This window comes from Cottoperca gobio, unplaced genomic scaffold (assembly GCF_900634415.1).
Source record: "Cottoperca gobio unplaced genomic scaffold, fCotGob3.1 fCotGob3_237arrow_ctg1, whole genome shotgun sequence".
Classification (NCBI taxonomy): domain Eukaryota; kingdom Metazoa; phylum Chordata; class Actinopteri; order Perciformes; family Bovichtidae; genus Cottoperca; species Cottoperca gobio.
The window spans coordinates 262,830-280,867 of record NW_021166863.1 but is presented as its reverse complement, the minus strand read 5'-3'; the positions used below and the strand labels follow the sequence as shown (position 1 = coordinate 280,867).

At 39.6% G+C, this 18,038-nt stretch overlaps 1 protein-coding gene across 1 annotated transcript; it reads left to right on the top strand.

Moving 5' to 3' along the window:
• Positions 1 to 5,573: 5,573 nt before the first annotated feature.
• lrrc32 (leucine rich repeat containing 32) lies at positions 5,574 to 14,710 on the top strand. Its single transcript, XM_029426775.1, has 3 exons — positions 5,574 to 5,761; positions 7,777 to 7,870; positions 10,302 to 14,710. Exons 2-3 carry the CDS (start codon positions 7,781 to 7,783, stop codon positions 12,141 to 12,143), a joined length of 1,932 nt encoding a protein of 643 aa, XP_029282635.1. The 5' UTR covers positions 5,574 to 5,761; positions 7,777 to 7,780; the 3' UTR covers positions 12,144 to 14,710.
• The last annotated feature ends 3,328 nt before the right edge of the window (positions 14,711 to 18,038 follow it).

The following is an 18,038-nucleotide window of genomic DNA, read 5'->3' as shown; positions in this document are numbered from 1 at the left end:
TTTCCCCCTAAAAAAACTCTTTAACTGGGAACAAATGGAAGAAACTTCAGGAAGAGCAACGAAGGGAAGGATCCCTCTCCGAGGACGGACAGACACGCAACAGACCAACATAGTAAAATAACAGTAAAGATGACAGGATGACAAAAATATAGATAGATTTGTAAACATGAATTGGCAGATTGAGCCGACGACAGGATACTGATCAAACTACAGCTGTTAGCTGTCACCACTTTTAGAACTGATAAGAGCCGGGAAAATCTCCCAAACCGACAGTAAAATCTAATGAAACATTTTGTTCGTGGAAGTCCTGATGAAATCATGGGACACATAACGAACACTTGACTTTAGGTCATCAGTTCTGTAACTGGGAAGCAGAAGGGCTGAACTCTCACCCACATAAACAGTCTAGACTGTTTCAGATACGACATTAAAATGATGATTACTTCTGGGGTTTCCTGTCGCTGTTTGAAAGTTAAATAAGCAAATTCTCAATTATAAATCCAAACAGAAAGATTATTGTTGTTATACTAAAAGCAGGAGCCACATGTCTTTTACATATTCAGTGTATTACATGCTTCAAAGTCTTGTTCGGTTTCCTAAACAATACCCTAAAGAATATAGAGAAAGTATATTTGTTATTTAAATGCTTCACAGCGTGGTGGAGCTTCTTCAAACATCTTCTTCTGCTTCACGGTGTTCAAACAGCTTCAGACGGGGATTCTGGGCAGTATTCAAATGAAACACAAACACCGTGACGTGTTAATATTAGTGCCACAAAGCAAAGTGTAAACCAACGTGATGCTTCATTGTTAAGACAAAAGCTTTGTTTCCAACTGGAACATTTCACAAAGTGTCCGTGAGATTCTCATGTCTGTTTCCAGAGTGATTAAGAGGCTTTTTCATCTTTGACGTAACCCAGCCGACAACTTCCTGTACCACCCTGGACGGTAAATTATCTTCAGTAAGCGTGTTTCTCCCTCCTGGGGGGGGGAGGGATGGAAGATCTGAGTCACAGACTGTAAAAGGCTTTCATTAGACTTCTCATGCTGAACAGCTCTTTCTCAATCTTAAAGCTTAATCCAAACGTAAACACAGGAGGAAAGTGCTGAGGAAGAGAGGCTGGAGAAATAATACATCAAATTAAAAGCCTTTAGCTCTGAGTGAAGGAGCCTGATGTAAGGAATGGGAACCACTTAAAGGCCGTGTCACACATCTCCGTGTGACAGAAACGTACGCCGGCGCATACGAAAATCTGTCAGAGTCCAAATACGTCCAACTTTTCATCGGATCGGAAAAGTGAACATATACAGATACGCATGTCTAACCTATTGATATCACATCACTTACTAATACAAACTGTATCAGACGAATACCCAACGAATGCATAACGTATACAAACAATATCAGCAACACGCTGGTGTACGTTGATATAGGTAAGGTATAAGTAGTGTTCGTTAAGAGCAGGTGGTGTTACGCTGGTGTACGTTGATATAAGGTAAGGTATAAGTAGTGTTCGTTAAGAGCAGGAGGTGTTACGCTGGTGTACGTTGATATAAGGTAAGGTATAAGTAGTGTTCGTTAAGAGCAGGTGGTGTTACGCTGGTGTACGTTGATATAAGGTAAGGTATAAGTAGTGTTCGTTAAGAGCAGGTGGTGTTACGCTGGTGTACGTAGATATAAGGTAAGGTATAAGTAGTGTTCGTTAAGAGCAGGTGGTGTTACGCTGGTGTACGTTGATATAAGGTAAGGTATAAGTAGTGTTCGTTAAGAGCAGGTGGTGTTACGCTGGTGTACGTAGATATAAGGTAAGGTATAAGTAGTGTTCGTTAAGAGCAGGTGGTGTTACGCTGGTGTACGTTGATATAAGGTAAGGTATAAGTAGTGTTCGTTAAGAGCAGGTGGTGTTACGCTGGTGTACGTTGATATAAGGTAAGGTATAAGTAGTGTTCATTAAGAGCAGGTGGTGTTACGCTGGTGTACGTTGATATAAGGTAAGGTATAAGTAGTATTCGTTAAGAGCAGGTGGTGTTACGCTGGTGTACGTTGATATAAGGTAAGGTATAAGTAGTGTTCATTAAGAGCAGACGGTGTTACGCTGGTGTACGTTGATATAAGGTAAGGTATAAGTAGTGTTCGTTAAGAGCAGGTGGTGTTACGCTGGTGTACGTTGATATAAGGTAAGGTATAAGTAGTGTTCATTAAGAGCAGGTGGTGTTACGCTGGTGTACGTTGATATAAGGTAAGGTATAAGTAGTGTTCGTTAAGAGCAGGTGGTGTTACGCTGGTGTACGTAGATATAAGGTAAGGTATAAGTAGTGTTCGTTAAGAGCAGGTGGTGTTACGCTGGTGTACGTTGATATAAGGTAAGGTATAAGTAGTGTTCGTTAAGAGCAGGTGGTGTTACGCTGGTGTACGTAGATATAAGGTAAGGTATAAGTAGTGTTCGTTAAGAGCAGGTGGTGTTACGCTGGTGTACGTTGATATAAGGTAAGGTATAAGTAGTGTTCGTTAAGAGCAGGTGGTGTTACGCTGGTGTACGTTGATATAAGGTAAGGTATAAGTAGTGTTCATTAAGAGCAGGTGGTGTTACGCTGGTGTACGTTGATATAAGGTAAGTATAAGTAGTATTCGTTAAGAGCAGGCGGTTGTTACGCTGGTGTGCGTTGATATAAGGTATAAGTAGTGTTCGTTAAGAGCAGGTGGTGTACGTTGATATAGGTAAGGTATAAGTAGTATTCGTTAAGAGCAGGAGGTGTTACGCTGGGGTGCGTTGATATAAGGTATAAGTAGTGTTCATTAAGAGCAGGTGGTGTTACGCTGGTGTACGTTGATATAAGGTAAGGTATAAGTAGTGTTCGTTAAGAGCAGGTGGTGTTACGCTGGTGTACGTTGATATAAGGTAAGGTATAAGTAGTGTTCATTAAGAGCAGGTGGTGTTACGCTGGTGTACGTTGATATAAAGTAAGGTATAAGTAGTGTTCGTTAAGAGCAGGCGGTGTTACGCTGGTGTACGTTGATATAAGGTCTAAGTAGTGTTCATTAAGAGCAGGCGGTGTTACGCTGGTGTACAGTTGATATAAGGTAAGGTATAAGTAGTGTTCGTTAAGAGCAGGCGGTGTTACGCTGGGTGCGTTGTTGAACGCTGATGTTTTGAGCATGTTCAAAATTACCGGATGTACCCGACGTGTGCTTCATAAGATATGCAGACGTTACGTTACGTTAGACATACGTGAATACGTGAATACAATATTAAATATTAATATTATACAGTTTGAGGCAGACAAACGTTTTGTTCAATAATCAAGAGACACATATTAGAAATGACATTCAGTTTAATTTCATTAACTTCTGTTTCCTCCTTGAATCAGTTGTTTATTATACTCTGATAATAATTGCCATGCATGTGCAACATTTACGTTATTTGATTTCCTGCTGAGAATTAGATGAGATCAATCTTCTCATCTAAATTTCTGCAAGAAATCTCGGCCTCCCGAGCATCACATTAAGTACAATTATACCATAATGTGTCTAAACTACAGGACCACTCTAAATACGCACATAGCGAATATAACGTTACGGTAGGCTATTAAAAGAAATGGGGGTAGTGTGAATACTACGTTCAGAGGTTTTACACAAATAAAGTGTCACACAGTGTTTAAGTGTAGAAAATAACCTTCATTTGGTACAAAGTATTACGTTTCAAGATAACATCACAGGATGAGAAAAGTTACACATCAGCTGGACTTCATGCCAGTGTAGTCCACGACAATACAGCGCTGGATTTCATCTTCATTTATTTCATCTAAAATACACAGTATGTATATTATACTTCATCGTGTCACAGTATTCATTTCAGTGCTTAGCCATTTCAAATGAATAGATTTGGTGTCCACAGGGGATCAATACAGAAAAACATATTGTTTAAAATGTCCAGCTTGGTTTTTATAGTAACACAATTATTCTTAGTGTTTTCAGTCACAAAACAAGATACAATCACACAAAACAGAAGAACATTTAAAGTGCAAACTACATAAAGGGTGAAGGGACGGCTTAATAAAAACTAGATATACGTCATCGTCCATGAGTAGAGCATTTTGTTTCATGACCTTTTGTAGTGTTTGTGTGTCTTTATTTTTAGCTTAAAGGAAAATCCCCCTCAGATACTCTTCCACTGAACGTCACTGCGTTTCTGTTTCACTCCCTTTGTCTTCGTTTCAACACTTAAAGTTCAATATTAAGAGAGAACGCTATGATATCGCTCTTGTGTCACATATGAGGCTATACAGTCAGCAGTGAGTTAACTTAGCTTAGCTTAGCATAAAGACTGAAAACAGGAGGGAAAGCTAGCTTAGCATAGCTCCTCTAAAACTCACTACTCAACGCGTTATATCTCGTTTGTTTGATGTAAAAACGATATATTGTGGTTTGTACGTTTTTTAAGCTTCAGTGGACGTACAAGTCACATGCTTCTTTTTCTTTTACAGATACATCAATCTATCCACCTCTGCCAAGCGTAAAAACATTTCTTCCCAAATGTTTTGCGTTTCCAGAAAGTTCCTGGAGTTACTACGTACAAATTAAACAAACAAGATATAACTTGTTAGCTTTGGATAGAGCTAAGCTAGCTGTTTCCAGTCTTTATGCTTAGCTACGCTAACTGACTGGGGTCATCCTTAAAATAAATAAGACCCTTTGATCGGATGACTGTAGCTTCATATTTAACATGAAAGAGGTATTCATTTCTTCTCATCTAACTCTCTGCAGCCAATAAGTGTATACTTCCCCCATGAAGTCAAAGTATTGGTGTGACTATGGTCAACAGTGTTGAAGTGTTTTAGTGTGAATTTATCCTTTTACATTCAATAAACTTATGCTGGTTAGCAAACATTATCCATCATGCTTTAAAGTTGCAGTTCCTGTAATGACCACTAGATGCTGACAGCAAGAAACGTATAAAAGTCCTTTAAAAAAAGACCAAACTGTCGAGTTTCTATGATTTGTCTATTGTCTTCATTTCAGAGATCTAGAGAAGCGAAGTCCCGCATTTTCTGGTTTCCTCAATGGGACCTTTTTTCTGAAAAATAATGAACGGTAGAGACAAATACTTTTTTGATCGTGTTTGAATTGTGCCATTAATTACACATATGATGTCTGTAAATATAAAAGATAATTTTGCCAGTCAAGAAAGTCTCTCGTCTCGCACAACATACGACTGTTACCTTGCGATGGGCGGACAACTTCTCATATCTCCATCAATAACTTCTGCTAACTTTGCTCCCTCTTAAGTAAAGATACCAGTACGTGTAAAGAATAAGAAGTCTGGGAAAGTTTTTAAAATGCCCCAAATTCCAAATGCAGTTTGGTGTGTGAGAACATCCAAAGTCTTTCTAAGGATTGATAGAGGGTATTTTTTTGAGGGAGGGGGGGGGGGGGGGTTGTGTCTCCTTGAAGTTGGAGCATAAAAACTGAACTTCCCGACCCCCTTATAAGGCATTTCCCTGCGAGCAGTGGGAGGGGGGATGCAGGATATTCTCACAGGATGTGATGGCTGGAGAGCAGCCGGAGCCGTGATGTGCAGGGAGCAGTCAGCTGAGAGGACAGATTTCTGTTGCGGTGTTTGCGTGGTTACAATCGATCTGTGAGTGGGTGTGTGTGGGTGTGTGTGTGTGTGTGGGTGTGTGTGTGTGTGTGAGCGCGCTGAGGATGTGAAATCAACATGGTCAGGAGACACAGTGAAGACTAGTTATCAGCTGAAAGTGAGGTAATGTTGAGCTCTCTATCAAATAAAAGCATGATGTTGTTGTTGCATGTGGGAGCAGATGTGTGCAGATGTGTGCAGATGTGTGCAGAGTACAATTACAAATACTGCAATGTGAAAATACTCCTTTAACCTGCATTCAAACGCCAAACGAAGTTAAAGTACAGAAGTAATCAGTTACTAGTTTGCAGAGAAGATTTTACATTACATGATATTTCAAAATAAAAGCTCTGGTTGTCACTGTTGGGAAAGTTACTTTAGAAATGTAATAGATTACATATTACTCGTTAAAATATGTAATAATTAGTTGTAAATACTTCAAAGTAGTGTAACTTATTACTTTGATTACTTCTCTAATAAATGTCTCAATACTGTCAAACTTTTATTAAAAGTTCTTCAAAATAACTTGAATTATTATCTGTATTTTAAGTTAAGTAAAGTAAATAGTCCACAATGTCATAAGTAATGTAGCTGTTTGAATTACTTCCTCAAAGTAATGTAACTTATTACATTTGATTACTTCTCTCAATAAAGATTAAAGGTTAAAAACATTTAAATTAAAGTTAAATCAGGCAGTTTACTCAACCCTGATTACTGTCAAACATTTATTAATAGTTAATAAATATAACTTCCATTAAGATTAAAATATAATTACATAAATACATCATTAAAAAAGATGGAAAATCAGCAGTTAAAGCACAAAAGTGTGAATGTTGCCATATTTAATATTATTTTACTACATATTAAAGATATTTTACTTTGTAAATAGTCTATAAATTGTGATACCGCCAAAATAAAAGGGGGATCATCTTCACTTAAAATATCGTGTTTTAAATGTACAACTAAATAATAATAATAATAATAATAATAATTTAAAAAATGTATTTGTATTGCACTTTTCTTAACAATGTTACAAAACAATAATAATAAAATACAATAATAATAAAATATAGATAAATGCATTGCAATTCACTTTTATTTACACAGATAAAAGCTTTTATTCAAAGTGCACGTTCTGCAGGAAAATGCCTCCTGTGACTTTTTTATTAAATAAAATAAAATAAATGACGTTATTAGATTTGCATCAGTGTGTTGGCAGCATGTCACTGTTGAAATATTGGCTCATTTAACTTGACATTATTTAAATGAACCCATGCAACATGTTTAAAACGGGAAAAAGTGTCTCAAGATTATTTAACTTTTTTATATAATATCTGCAAAACAAAATGGAAACACTCACGTAAACCTCACGAACACATGTACGTCCATGTGTTGCTTCAGAGAGACAACGTGCAGCCTTTTCATCTGCTTTAAGCAGCATTTTAAACGCTTCTAAAGGTGCTTATTGAACACAAATGTGTCTCATGCTTCTATTTGTGAACGATCCAAATGCTTTTCAGTCGCACTCATGAAGGAACAAACAGCACTGTGATGAATATCTGTGTTGAATATTAGATTTCACATGAATCACTCTTACGCTTTGTCATTTTAAACACTCAAATTAATAGTTTCTAGAGCAACAGCTGCTGGAAAACCTTTATGGCACGACTTACATGATCCCTCCCATGGGTACTTAGCATTACTGTGCGACTAATTACTCCCACATTGTCTCCCCTGCTAACATGCTGTTCTGTTTTGTTCAAGGAAATATTTTAGCAAGTTTCCGCAAAAAATAATGAGCCACAAAAAGATGACTCACCGAGGCCCCGGCAAAACAATCTGTTTCCAAACAATAACCTACACGGCAGAATTGATTGCATTTACGCAGAAGTGTCTCTGTTCGACCAGTTCTGCAGCTAAACACAGCGAAGCATAAAAGAGAAATGTCAAAGCAACAAAAAGCCCCTTTTCTTTGTATCACAGGGCATTAATAGCACCGCTATAGGTCAGCATGTCACACATGTAGGTAGGGCGACTCCCCTCTTCCTTCCCTTTCTGGAGTCACAGCACCTACAGCATGCTTCCTGCATTCGTGTGTTTGTAACTCGTGCGTCCTGGACTCTCTCCCTGTGCCGCAGCACCATGGCCGCCTTCCAGCTGCTCTTCCCGCTGATTCTCAGCTGCGTGGCGGCATCTGCACGTCCTCCCCGCCACCTCCCTGCATGCCAAGTTGTAAGTAAAAGCTGAGACACACACACACACACACACACACAGATCCACAGTTATTGTATTTGTGTCGTCCCTCGCAGCTTTTCTCAAAGTTTATGGGATTGTTTGTAGAAATATATTTATTTATTGTTTGTTTTCTTTCTTTTACTACTTGTTGTGCTGCTGGTGAGTTTTGTGTACGTATATATGTAGTGCTATGAGTTTGTTTTGTTTAGTCTTTGATGAGTATAAATGTAATATTTGTATTTGTTGTAGAGGACTTTATTAGCTTCCTTCCTCTCCTGCACAGAAATGACGGGTTTGTCTATTGTATTTATTTTGCATGCTAATAATTGTGCAAATAAACTAAATTAAACACAAAAAAACTCTCTTTTCAAACAATTAAAATGCAAACGCTGTCAGGTCGGAGTCTGTTTATAGGTCTGACATGACTAAACCATTACAATAAAGGCATTTTAATCAAAAAGAGAGTTCTCTGGCAGTGTGTGTGTGTGTGTGTGTGTCTACATCCTTATCCAAAGAGCATCTCAAACAAACTCATCTTGAGTCCAGGAAGCGCTCCCAAACTAAACACTTCTAAATTCAGTTTATATCGCATCTTCTCCTGCAGCCACATTCCTCACATGTCTAGTTAAATAAATAAATACTTAATGCATTCATCTGTTTTCAGTTTATGACTGAGTTGAAGCACCTAATCCATCAGGTGCTGGAGGTATTTTCAGATTATCCTCCGCAGCAGACGATTTGTTTGAAGGTTTCTGAGCTGAGCAGATCTGCTTCATGAGCTTCAGCTCTTGAACTGAGCTGCAGACCTTCAGGCTTCAATATTTAGACACGGAAACATTATTTGGCTTCGCTGGAAGAAACACTGGGAAGTGTTTTTGTGAAGTGTGTACAGTAGACTGTGACATGTTTTCTGGTGAATCATGTTTTAGTTTTTGCTTCTCATGAAAACTGTTTCTAGTTGTGTAGTGGACTGGAAACTCTCGTCGCTTCCTGTGTGATGGAGGATTTCCTTCATTTGGAAAGACCAGCACACACGCAGAAGAGCTTTCATGACTGAAGAGGTGGATGTTGATGTTACGTGTGACTAAAACTGTGCAAATACTCAATTGTAATATCGAGTAAAGGCATGAACAGAAGAAGAAACAAAAGGCAGGTGTATACATACACATTTTAACAACAAGGCAAAAGCTACAAAGCATAAAGACGAAGTGCAAAAGAAACACATTATAACATTTAAATACAATTAAAAGTCATTAAAAGCCTTGAATTACTCACCCCGTGTTACCTTCAAGTCTTTCTTTTTCTCTCATGCCTCAACGATCAGCGAGAAAAGTCGTGATGACCTGAAATAAATGTCGGCCGCGTTCAACTACAGCAAAACTATATAAAACATCTGTTTACAAACTCTCACACAACTCGTGCATTCATCCAGTCGTAGGCTCACTGCTTCACAAACACAGGACTTTTCACTAAAACTAAAACTATTTAAAACATGTGCAGAGTCCGTTTTTTCATTCTTTGTTCACCGTGTGAGAAAAACAATGTTTTCTACAAGATTTCAAGGACAACACAGGGACAGTAATTGATGTACAAATGGTCATTTTTGCGGGTGAAATGTTCCTTTAAACCCCACAAGGTCACACTGGTTCCCACACCGGGTACCACTGAAACCTCTCCAGCTGTCAGATGGATAGAAAGTACAATATTTCCCAACCAAATTTAAATTGAAATGGAGGAGGAAGTAAAAGTACTAAGTTATTTTCCACCACCATGCGTTGTAAATAAACACACACATATAATAAGTGTTTGTTTATATGACCACCATCACATGCTTTTAAATGATCATCATTTATTTTATTTGTACCTCGATGTCCGACAACATAAACAAGATGTTTTGCCCTCCAGTAGTTCTTGAATAACCAAAAGTATTTGTTTACGAGTCCGGCGTGTACGCACGGAGGAATGCCACTTTCAGGATACCACAAATATGCCAAGAAGCTAAATGCACTAAACGGAGAAGGCAGACAGTTTTATGAGCAGTTGTTTTGGACAGAAGGGGTCTCTGACCATGCGGATTCAATTTTAAACAACACTTAATAACTTAAATATCTGAATCTATGAAGGGAAAACAGAGAAGATGATGAAAACGGTGTAATAAAGCTGTGAGGTGTATTCTCTTTAAAGCTCTTGTGTTGGATGAAGAGGTCATTAACTAGCAGTGGATTCTTTTAAAGAGAAATAGCCATCAGAACAACTCACTATCATAAACTTTAGAGGTCTGTGCTGCTGCCAAGAACATGCCGTAGATACTCATAAATCGACCCTCCACACGTACGCTTTAAACATTTGGTCTGTATTGTGTCATGCTCAGGCACTCTGGCAGCGTGCCCGACATAATCAGACTGGTGTGTTTGTGTTTCCTTCGTAGGTCCAGATGGATGCGTTTTGCAGCGATCTGAGCCTCAGAAGTGCCCCAGCCGACCTTCCTCATGGCGTCCAAATGCTGGACCTCTCCCGCAACCAGGTGCAGAATCTCACCCAGAAAACTCTCGCGTACCACACGGGTTTCCATCACCTGAACCTCCACTCGAACAACATCCACTTCATCCAGCCGGGGCTCTTCAAAGACATGACGGATCTGAAAGTCTTGGATCTGTCCAAGAACCATCTGAATGTTTTCGCTCTGTCCAAAATCAACATTGGGCCTCTTACAGCTGTAGAGTCGCTTGATCTTTCAAACAACGGGCTGTACACGGGGATGTCAGACTATTTCCTTGCCGATTCTCCATCGCTGGCGAATCTTTCTCTGAATGGTAACAGCATCACCAAAATAGCTCAAAACACCTTCAGTGGATCCTCATCGTTGAGAAAAATCAGCCTCCACAATAACGTCATCTTGGAGATTGAAGATGGAGCTTTTGATTCCTTGGATCATCTGACTGAACTCGATTTGTCCAAGAACTCGATCACGTGCATCACAGACTTCAACCTCTGCAACTTAAAAGTGCTGAATCTGAGCAAGAACAGCATGGAGCTCTTCCACAGCACAGCATCAACACTTTCATATAAACTCCTCCATCTTGATCTGAGTGAAAACAAAATGCCCTACTTCCCTCTTCTCCCTAGACAAAACATGCTTGAATATTTGGACGTTTCACGGAACCATCTTCAGAGCATCAACGTTATGGGGAGTCTTGAAAAAAAGACAAATGTGTTTTTTTATTACCTAAAATACCTGGACATGAGTTACAACCAACTCAAAAGCATTCCAGATTCGTTTTTTTACTGTATGGGGTCCCTGGAGGTCCTGAACGTGAGCAATAACTGCATCAGCTCGTTCTCTATCACCAACCCAGGCCTTCTGCAGACGGTGAAGATTATCAACCTCAGCTATAACTCCCTGCAGAGCTTGACATTTGGGGAAAACACTATGCAATCGCTGGAAAAGCTGTTCTTGCATGGAAACGACCTCGCCACCCTGGACCATCAAATGTTTCAAAGACTTCCAAGTATCAAACATCTGCAGCTGCAGCAGAACAATCTGAAAATCTGTTCCTCGCAGGAAAACCACGAGGATCCTCCGGGTTGCGTCTCCTTTGCTTTCATAAGAAACTTGCAGTTCCTGAACTTGTCTGAAAACAATTTGAGGAATTTGCCCGCGAACGCGTTTGCCAACACGTCGCTGATGTTACTGGACTTGTCCCTGAACCCGGGGTTGGACATGGACAAAGACTCCCTCTCGGGTTTGGAGCATACCCTAATCCACCTCCTCTTGAGCGAAAACAACATTTCCAGCCTAAACACAGACTTGTCTTCGCTGAGGAGTCTCAAACACATAGACCTGTCCACCAACCAGCTGACCACTCTACCCATGTGGAACAAAGACTCCTCCATAGAGTCGCTAAACCTGCAGAACAACAACCTGGTCACACTGGAGTCCAGCACCATGCTCGCTCTGGAGCACTCCCTAAAAACTCTCTACATGGGCTCCAACCCTCTGAGCTGCTGCAGCAACCTCGACTTCCTGCACATGGTCCAGCACTCGGCCGTGGTCGTACCCGATATCGAGACCGTCACCTGCGTTCACGAGGAGTATTCAGAACCGGTCAACATCGAGAAGGTGACGCAGGAAATGTGTCACCGATCAGGCGTGCAGAACTACGTCATTGCTGTTGTAGTGATAGTGTGTGTTGTGATGATCGTGCTCGGGCTGCTGGTTAAATGTTTCCACAAGAGGAAACGAAAACACATCCGAAGCTTTACCGCTTAATGAAGGAGTTTATGTTTGGGACTTGGTTGGTGGTTTTTAACAAGAGACAGTTGAAAAACTTGAATGTATCTGCCAAAGTCTTCTGAAGGGACAATTTATAGGCTTTATTTGGGTTTATCGCCACCATCTATGCCACTAAAGTGAATAAATCCAAATTCGGTGAAAAGGAAAAGAAGCCTGGGATGAGACATGCGAGAAGCAACCACAATGGCTGCCTGTCAATGAAGAAAACACATGCCATAATAGAGAAGCAAAGTCCGGCCCCTTATGTTGGACCACCAAGGGACCTTATTTTGGAGAAGAAATGCACGGAAGTCAACGGCGAGAGACAAATAATCTTTTGATCCTGTTTGAATTGTGCCTATGAATTACACTTATGTTTTCCAGTTTAAAAGGTAATGTTGTCAGTCAAGAAAGTCACAGTTTGTAGTTAAACTGTTGAAGAATAAGACTGTGAAAGCACGTGATTAGAAAGACCCAAAAGTCGTGTAAGTGACGTCAACTTTCTCTTCCGCTGAATCTACGATACCCGTGTGTTTCGTACCGGGATGTATTCGCACGAGCAACAGGTCATCCTTCAACCTCCCGGCTAGCTGGATAAAACCCGTAAGCTAACGTTACATTCGTGTGTTAGTTAAGTAACCTAGCTAGCTAGCAAGGTAACAGTCGTATGTTGTGCGAGACGAGAGACTTTCTTGACTGGCAAAATTATCTTTTATATTTACAGACATCATATGTGTAATTAATGGCACAATTCAAACACGATCAAAAAAGTATTTGTCTCTACCGTTCATTATTTTTCAGAAAAAAGGTCCCATTGAGGAAACCAGAAAATGCGGGACTTCGCTTCTCTAGATCTCTGAAATGAAGACAATAGACAAATCATAGAAACTCGACAGTTTGGTCTTTTTTTAAAGGACTTTTATACGTTTCTTGCTGTCAGCATCTAGTGGTCATTACAGGAACTGCAACTTTAAAGCATGATGGATAATGTTTGCTAACCAGCATAAGTTTATTGAATGTAAAAGGATAAATTCACACTAAAACACTTCAACACTGTTGACCATAGTCACACCAATACTTTGACTTCATGGGGGAAGTATACACTTATTGGCTGCAGAGAGTTAGATGAGAAGAAATGAATACCTCTTTCATGTTAAATATGAAGCTACAGTCATCCGATCAAAGGGTCTTATTTATTTTAAGGATGACCCCAGTCAGTTAGCGTAGCTAAGCATAAAGACTGGAAACAGCTAGCTTAGCTCTATCCAAAGCTAACAAGTTATATCTTGTTTGTTTAATTTGTACGTAGTAACTCCAGGAACTTTCTGGAAACGCAAAACATTTGGGAAGAAATGTTTTTACGCTTGGCAGAGGTGGATAGATTGATGTATCTGTAAAAGAAAAAGAAGCATGTGACTTGTACGTCCACTGAAGCTTAAAAAACGTACAAACCACAATATATCGTTTTTACATCAAACAAACGAGATATAACGCGTTGAGTAGTGAGTTTTAGAGGAGCTATGCTAAGCTAGCTTTCCCTCCTGTTTTCAGTCTTTATGCTAAGCTAAGCTAAGTTAACTCACTGCTGACTGTATAGCCTCATATGTGACACAAGAGCGATATCATAGCGTTCTCTCTTAATATTGAACTTTAAGTGTTGAAACGAAGACAAAGGGAGTGAAACAGAAACGCAGTGACGTTCAGTGGAAGAGTATCTGAGGGGGATTTTCCTTTAAGCTAAAAATAAAGACACACAAACACTACAAAAGGTCATGAAACAAAATGCTCTACTCATGGACGATGACGTATATCTAGTTTTTATTAAGCCGTCCCTTCACCCTTTATGTAGTTTGCACTTTAAATGTTCTTCTGTTTGTGTGATTGTATCTTGTTTTGTGACTGAAAACACTAAGAATAATTGTGTTACTATAAAAACCAAGCTGGACATTTTAAACAATATGTTTTTCTGTATTGATCCCCTGTGGACACCAAATCTATTCATTTGAAATGGCTAAGCACTGAAATGAATAACTGTGACACGATGAAGTATAATATACATACTGTGTATTTTTAGATAAATAAATGAAGATGAAATCCAGCGCTGTATTGTCGTGGACTACACTGGCATGAAGTCCAGCTGATGTGTAACTTTTCTCATCCTGTGATGTTATCTTGAAACGTAATACTTTGTACCAAATGAAGGTTATTTTCTACACTTAAACACTGTGTGACACTTTATTTGTGTAAAAACCTCTGAACGTAGTATTCACACTACCCCATTTCTTTTAATAGCCTACCGTAACGTTATATTTCGCTATGTGCGTATTTAGAGTGGTCCTGTAGTTTAGACACATTATGGTATAATTGTACTTAATGTGATGCTCGGGAGGCCGAGATTTCTTGCAGAAATTTAGATGAGAAGATTGATCTCATCTAATTCTCAGCAGGAAATCAAATAAACGTAAATGTTGCACATGCATGGCAATTATTATCAGAGTATAATAAACAACTGATTCAAGGAGGAAACAGAAGTTAATGAAATTAAACTGAATGTCATTTTCTAATATGTGTCTCTTGATTATTGAACAAAACGTTTGTCTGCCTCAAACTGTATAATATTAATATTTAATATTGTATTCACGTATTCACGTATGTCTAACGTAACGTAACGTCTGCATATCTTATGAAGCACACGTCGGGTACATCCGGTAATTTTGAACATGCTCAAAACATCAGCGTTCAACAACGCACCCCAGCGTAACACCGCCTGCTCTTAACGAACACTACTTATACCTTACCTTATATCAACGTACACCAGCGTAACACCGCCTGCTCTTAATGAACACTACTTAGACCTTATATCAACGTACACCAGCGTAACACCGCCTGCTCTTAACGAACACTACTTATACCTTACTTTATATCAACGTACACCAGCGTAACACCACCTGCTCTTAATGAACACTACTTATACCTTACCTTATATCAACGTACACCAGCGTAACACCACCTGCTCTTAACGAACACTACTTATACCTTACCTTATATCAACGTACACCAGCGTAACACCACCTGCTCTTAATGAACACTACTTATACCTTATATCAACGCACCCCAGCGTAACACCTCCTGCTCTTAACGAATACTACTTATACCTTACCTTATATCAACGTACACCACCTGCTCTTAACGAACACTACTTATACCTTATATCAACGCACACCAGCGTAACACCGCCTGCTCTTAACGAATACTACTTATACCTTACCTTATATCAACGTACACCAGCGTAACACCACCTGCTCTTAATGAACACTACTTATACCTTACCTTATATCAACGTACACCAGCGTAACACCACCTGCTCTTAACGAACACTACTTATACCTTACCTTATATCAACGTACACCAGCGTAACACCACCTGCTCTTAACGAACACTACTTATACCTTACCTTATATCTACGTACACCAGCGTAACACCACCTGCTCTTAACGAACACTACTTATACCTTACCTTATATCAACGTACACCAGCGTAACACCACCTGCTCTTAACGAACACTACTTATACCTTACCTTATATCTACGTACACCAGCGTAACACCACCTGCTCTTAACGAACACTACTTATACCTTACCTTATATCAACGTACACCAGCGTAACACCACCTGCTCTTAATGAACACTACTTATACCTTACCTTATATCAACGTACACCAGCGTAACACCACCTGCTCTTAACGAACACTACTTATACCTTACCTTATATCAACGTACACCAGCGTAACACCGTCTGCTCTTAATGAACACTACTTATACCTTACCTTATATCAACGTACACCAGCGTAACACCACCTGCTCTTAACGAATACTACTTATACCTTACCTTATATCAACGTACACCAGCGTAACACCACCTGCTCTTAATGAACACTACTTATACCTTACCTTATATCAACGTACACCAGCGTAACACCACCTGCTCTTAACGAACACTACTTATACCTTACCTTATATCAACGTACACCAGCGTAACACCACCTGCTCTTAACGAACACTACTTATACCTTACCTTATATCTACGTACACCAGCGTAACACCACCTGCTCTTAACGAACACTACTTATACCTTACCTTATATCAACGTACACCAGCGTAACACCACCTGCTCTTAACGAACACTACTTATACCTTACCTTATATCTACGTACACCAGCGTAACACCACCTGCTCTTAACGAACACTACTTATACCTTACCTTATATCAACGTACACCAGCGTAACACCACCTGCTCTTAACGAACACTACTTATACCTTACCTTATATCAACGTACACCAGCGTAACACCTCCTGCTCTTAACGAACACTACTTATACCTTACCTTATATCAACGTACACCAGCGTAACACCACCTGCTCTTAACGAACACTACTTATACCTTACCTTATATCAACGTACACCAGCGTGTTGCTGATATTGTTGTATACGTTATGCATTCGTTGGGTATTCGTCTGATACAGTTTGTATTAGTAAGTGATGTGATATCAACTAGGTGCATGCGTATCTGTATATGTTCACTTTTCCGATCCGATGAAAAGTTGGACGTATTTGGACTCTGACAGATTTTCGTATGCGCCGGCGTACGTTTCTGTCACACGGAGATGTGTGACACGGCCTTTAAGTGGTTCCCATTCCTTACATCAGGCTCCTTCACTCAGAGCTAAAGGCTTTTAATTTGATGTATTATTTCTCCAGCCTCTCTTCCTCAGCACTTTCCTCCTGTGTTTACGTTTGGATTAAGCTTTAAGATTGAGAAAGAGCTGTTCAGCATGAGAAGTCTAATGAAAGCCTTTTACAGTCTGTGACTCAGATCTTCCATCCCTCCCCCCCCCAGGAGGGAGAAACACGCTTACTGAAGATAATTTACCGTCCAGGGTGGTACAGGAAGTTGTCGGCTGGGTTACGTCAAAGATGAAAAAGCCTCTTAATCACTCTGGAAACAGACATGAGAATCTCACGGACACTTTGTGAAATGTTCCAGTTGGAAACAAAGCTTTTGTCTTAACAATGAAGCATCACGTTGGTTTACACTTTGCTTTGTGGCACTAATATTAACACGTCACGGTGTTTGTGTTTCATTTGAATACTGCCCAGAATCCCCGTCTGAAGCTGTTTGAACACCGTGAAAGCAGAAGAAGATGTTTGAAGAAGCTCCACCACGCTGTGAAGCATTTAAATAACAAATATACTTTCTCTATATTCTTTAGGGTATTGTTTAGGAAACCGAACAAGACTTTGAAGCATGTAATACACTGAATATGTAAAAGACATGTGGCTCCTGCTTTTAGTATAACAACAATAATCTTTCTGTTTGGATTTATAATTGAGAATTTGCTTATTTAACTTTCAAACAGCGACAGGAAACCCCAGAAGTAATCATCATTTTAATGTCGTATCTGAAACAGTCTAGACTGTTTATGTGGGTGAGAGTTCAGCCCTTCTGCTTCCCAGTTACAGAACTGATGACCTAAAGTCAAGTGTTCGTTATGTGTCCCATGATTTCATCAGGACTTCCACGAACAAAATGTTTCATTAGATTTTACTGTCGGTTTGGGAGATTTTCCCGGCTCTTATCAGTTCTAAAAGTGGTGACAGCTAACAGCTGTAGTTTGATCAGTATCCTGTCGTCGGCTCAATCTGCCAATTCATGTTTACAAATCTATCTATATTTTTGTCATCCTGTCATCTTTACTGTTATTTTACTATGTTGGTCTGTTGCGTGTCTGTCCGTCCTCGGAGAGGGATCCTTCCCTTCGTTGCTCTTCCTGAAGTTTCTTCCATTTGTTCCCAGTTAAAGAGTTTTTTAGGGGGAAAGTGTCGAATACTGTA